The following is a 5375-nucleotide window of genomic DNA, read 5'->3' on the forward strand; positions in this document are numbered from 1 at the left end:
AGGGGTGACTTGATAGAGGTGTATAAGATGATCAGAGGACTAGATAGAGTAGACAGTCAGAAACTTTTTCCCCGGGTACAACAGAGTGTTACAAGGGGACATAAATTTAAGGTGAAGGGTGGAAGGTATAGGGGAGATGTCAGGGGTGGGTTCTTTACCCAGAGAGTGGTGGGGGCATGGAATGCGCTGCCCATGGGTGTGGTAGAGTCGGAATCATTGGCGACCTTTAAGCGGCATTTGGATAGGTACATGGATGGGTACTTAATCTAGGTTAGAAGTTCGGCACAACATCGTGGGCCGAAGGGCCTGTTCTGTGCTGCTGTATTGTTCTATGTTCTATGTAACACTGCGAGTACAAATTCACCCCACAAACGTATATGTGTATGTGGGTTTGTGTGTGGAGTGCAACATCGTGGGCCGAAGGGCCTGTTCTGTGCTGTATTGTTCTATGTTCTATGTTCTAAATCTCTTCTGTACCCTCTCCAGATTAATAACATCCTTCCTGTAACAGGGCGACCAGAACTGGACACGTGGAAATATATCGCTGTTCCTTCAGAGTCACTGGGTCATAATGTTGGAATTCCCTCCCTACGGGAATTGTGGGTCTACGTACAGCAAAGAAAATGCAGCAGTTCAAGAAGGCAGCTCACCACCACCTTCTCAAGGGGCATCTAGGGACAGGCAATAAATGCTGGGACCACCCAGCGATGCCCCATTGTCTGTCAAGTGGTGTCAGCTGGGTAAAATATCAACAGGAAACTGACATCCATTTGAACTGATGGTTTCCCGAATAGGCTAGGTTTGCGGAATTGCAGTGATCTCAGGGAGTTGTCGGATGGTGCTGGATGTGAAAAACTCGGAGAAGTTTTGAGGTTAGTACACATGCAAGTGTTTTTCTCCTCTCAGACTGGCAAAGTTCCATTTCCCCTCACAAGTAGATGCTCTTTCTTGCAAATGCGATGGCTTCCTATTTTTCAACGCTCAGAGCGAAGTGAGAGAAATGTCAGCAGGCACGAGAAAACACAACAGAGATTTATACTCCAGCCGGAATATCCACTACAGCTGCCGAAATCACAATGCTAAAAATTTGTCATCCGTACAATTTTCCTGATCCTTGTTACAACCCCCTAAATTTCCAATTGAAGAGACCACTCTGAAAGTTTCTGAGTACCGTTCCGTCATCCCCATGGTGATGCTGCAGTGTCATTATTGGTGAAATGTTGTCATTACAGTGTGATGTTTACATACATTTTCTATTGTAAATGTGGACAGAGCGATTTGTAATGAGGTAAAGTATGATTGACTTTAAAATGGGGATGAAACATAAAGTTGGCACGGTGGTTCAGTAGTAAGCACTGCTGCCTCACAGTGCCAGGGACCTGGGTTCAATTCTACCCTGTGTGGAGTTTGCACATTTTCCCCATTGTCTGTGTGAGTTTCCTCTGGGTGCCCCGGTTTCCTCCCACAATCCAAAGATGCGCAGGTTTGGGTGGATTGGCCAATAGGAAATTGCCCCGTAGTGTTCAGGGATGTGCAGGCTAGATGGGTTAGCCACGTGGGGTTACAGGGATGGGGTGGTCTGGGTGGGATGCTGTTCGGGGGGTTAGTGTGGACTCAATGGCCAGCTTCCACACTGTCGAGATTCTATGACTGTCTGCTGTGTTCCCTGCCTCTGTTGTACAAGGCCACTCAGAGATTCACTGAGAGAAGAAAAGATCAGCGACCCATCTGCTTGGACAATGAGCCGAGATATTTCAAATTTCTTTAGCATTCGGAGTCACACAGAAGAGGAGAAATGGGCCATTCGGCCCATCAGGGCTGGGCCAACTCTTTGTGCTGTCCTGTCAGTTCAGGCCCTGTTCTTTCACCACAGTCCTGAAAGACCTTCACTTTTCGAGTACAGACCCAATTTCCATCCGCACTCCCCCTTCCCCACTCGACCCCCGGCTGGATGATACAGAAATCATGGAATCCCAAGAGTGCAGATGGAAGCCATTCAGCCCATCAAGTCTGCACCAACCCTCCGAAGGGAATTCCACCCTAGCCCAGTTAACCCAGCTAGACTGCACATCATGGGGCAATTTGGCAAGGCCAATCCACACGCGTGCCCACGCTATTTGCCCACCGCATACAGATTCCCTGAGGCAGAACATTTGACCATCTTGTAGCCAAATTCCCACAAACAGTCAACATTCCGTGTGGGACATGACAGTGAAGACCAGAATCAATAAGACCATGTGAGGAATTAGTCGACCATGCTCCTTCCTGACCACTACCAATGGGTGCCTGGGAAAGATGCCAGTGTGGGGACAGTAGTAACCAATACATCCAGATCTTTCCCTGAAGTAGAGGGCAAAGGTCGGGCCTCCCACTGAGAATACTGGGAATAGTTTTGGACCCTTTGGCTAAGGCAAGACATGTTGGCGTTGCAGGCAGTCCAGAGCAAGGTCATAAGTACGGAGGGACTGTCTTAGGTGGCGATGTCAATGGATCAGGCCTGGAGTTTAGAAGTATGAGAGGTGACCTTATTGAAACATATAGGGTTCTTAGGAGACTGGTCAGGGGTAGATGGTTGTAGAAGAGTCTTGGACCAGAAGGGCCTAATGTCAGAGTAAGGGATTGCACCTCTAAGACAGAGACAATGAGGAACTTCTTCTCTTTGCAGAATTCTTAACCACAATGGGCTGTCGAGGCTGGGGCATTGAATATATTCAAGGCTGAGATTGATTTTTATTCAGTAAGGGAATCAGGGGTCATGGGGAAAGGGCAGGAATTATCAGATCAGCTGTGATCTCATTGAATGGTGTAACAGACTCGATGGCCTGAATGGCCTACTTCTGCTTGTATCTAACATCTGGGTCAGAAACATCCAACCAGCTCCTGAAACAGCGTTGTGTCTCCCACAGGGAGAGAAGCAAGATCCCGATTCCTCGGCACCTTTCCACCATTTCTTCACTTCTTACAATTTCAGGTTGGTCAAAGGAGTTGGTAACATGGAGGAGAAATTCTTTCCTCTGGTGAAGGTATTCCCAATAACAGGACTGTTCAGAGGGCAGGAAGCAAGGAATTAGAAAGACAATTGGTCAGTGCGTTGAGTATATAAGTTGGGAGGTCATGTTGCGGCTGTACAGGATATTGGTGAGGCCACTTTTGGAATACTGCATTCCATTCTGGTCTCCCTGCTATAGGAAGGATATTGTTAAACTCAAAAGGGTGCAGAAAATATGGTGTTACCAGGGTTGGAGGGTTTAAGCTATCGGGAGAGGCTGAATAGGCTGAGGTTATTTTCCCTGGAGCATCGGAGGCTGAGGGATGACCTTATAAAGGTTTATAAAATCATGAGGGGCATAATTTGGAGGTGCGGGTGTTGGACGGGGAGTACAAAGTTAAAAATTGCACACCAGGTTACAGTCCAACAGGTTTATATGGAAGCACTAGCTTTTGGAGCGTTGCTGCTTCATCAGGTGGTTGTAGAGCCGCGCTCCGAAAGCTAGTGCTTCCAAATAAACCTGTTGGATTATAACCTGGTGTTGTGCGATTTTTAACATAGAGGGGCATGGATAGGGAAAGGACAGCTCTATAATTCTGTGAACGTTGACCTTTCTTGCGAGAGAGATGGAGAGAAATGGGAGAAGTGTTACAATAGCTACAGCGGGTGTTGGTGACAGGGGAGATGCTGAGAGCACATTTCCTCGTATGGGGCACTCTAAAATGGATTTCCCATTTCAGACAGAGATGAGGAGGAATTTCTTCCCATACAATTCTCATTCATCATAGAACTGCAGAATTAAGTTGTGGAGTTACAGAGATGTACAGCACGGAAACAGACCCTTCGGTCCAACTCGTCCATGCTGACCAGATATCCTAAATTAATCCAGTCCTGTTTGTCAGCACTTGACTCATATCCCTCTAAACCCTTCCTATTCATAAACCCATCCGGATGCCTTTTAAATGCTGTAATTGTACCAGCCTCCAACACTTCCTCTGGCAGCTCATTCCATACACGCACCACCCTTTGTGTGAAAAAGTTGCCCCTCAGGTCCCTTTTATATCTTTCCCCCCGTCACTAATTTGAAAGGACCAATAGTGACTGCCTTTATGTCTTTCCTGGGGGAAGCATTTTGCACAGAACAACCAATAATGTACTGGAATATCTTTACGATCTTGAGAAGCAGAAGCAGGAGTCAGCCATTTCCTTCCTTGAGCCTTCTCTGCCTAGCAGTAGGATTACAGTTCACCTGATTGTGTTCCTTAACTCCAATGTCCTCCCGAACCCTTGACTCCCTCGTCAATCCAACCTCTCTCTAACTCAGCATTCAGTACATTCAGTGATCCCAGCCTCCACTGCTCTCTGGGGAAGAGAATTCGAAAAGCGAAGATAGATTGGCAAATTCGGGACTGTTCTCTTTGGAACGAAGAGATTGGACCGAGATTTCAAAATCGTGTTTGGGATGGCGAGAGTAGATAGGTCAAAGCTGCTCCCTTTGCAAAAGGAAAAAGAGCGAGATGCCTTAGGTTTCAGGTGACACGCAAATGACGCAAGGGTAAGGTGGGAAAAGTCTTTTTCACTCGGCAAGTAGTTAGGGTAAAGAATACACTGCCTGGGAATGAGGCATTGGAGAGAGGCATTGGATCAACATTTGGATTGAAGTGGTGTTCAGGGAAATGGGGAGAGGCACAAGGGAATAGAACTGGTGTAGGCACCATTAGCCAAATAGCCTCCTTCTGGTCTGTAACGGTTAGCGGTCAGTGCATTGAGCATAGGACTTGGATGTCATGTTGCAGCTGTACAGGACATTGGTTTGGCTACTTTCAGAATGCTGCGTTCATTTCTGGTCTCCCTGCTTTGCGAAGAATTTTGTGAAATTGAAAGGGTGCAGAAAAGATTTACAAGGATGTTGCCGGAGTTAAAGGGTTTGAGCTATAGGGAGAGGCTGAACAGGCTGGGGCTGTTTTCCTTGGAGCATTGGAGCCTGAGGGGTGACCTGATAGAGGTTTATAAAATCATGACGGGCATGGATAGGATAAATAGACAAAGTCTTTTCCCTGGGGTGGGAGAGTCCAGAACTAGAGGGCATAGGTTTAGGGTGAGAGGGGAAAGAGATAAAAGAGACCTAAGGGGCAACTTTTTCATGCAGAGGGTGGTAAGTTTATGGAATGAGCTGCCAGAGGAAGTGGTGGAGGCTGGTACAATTACAACTTTTAAAAGGCATCTGGATGGGTATATGAATAGGAAGGGTTAGAGGGATATGGGCTAAGTGCTGACAAGTGGGACTAGGTTAATTTAGGATATCTGGACGGCATGGATGAGTTGGACCGAAGGATCTCCTTCCGTGCTGTACTTCTCTATGAACACTTGAATATATCATTGCAAT

At 46.9% G+C, this 5375-nt stretch overlaps 1 protein-coding gene across 1 annotated transcript in view; it reads left to right on the forward strand.

Annotated features, from left to right (window-relative positions):
• Positions 1-4533: 4533 nt before the first annotated feature.
• LOC122542014 (putative uncharacterized protein C19orf81) overlaps positions 4534-5375 on the forward strand; it is a 12205-nt gene continuing 11363 nt past the window's right edge. Inside the window, exon 1 of the mRNA XM_043679306.1 lies at positions 4534-4544. Coding sequence (XP_043535241.1) covers positions 4534-4544 — 11 coding nt within the window. The remainder of the gene's footprint in view (positions 4545-5375) is intronic.

This window comes from Chiloscyllium plagiosum, chromosome 39, assembly GCF_004010195.1.
Source record: "Chiloscyllium plagiosum isolate BGI_BamShark_2017 chromosome 39, ASM401019v2, whole genome shotgun sequence".
Taxonomy (NCBI): domain Eukaryota; kingdom Metazoa; phylum Chordata; class Chondrichthyes; order Orectolobiformes; family Hemiscylliidae; genus Chiloscyllium; species Chiloscyllium plagiosum.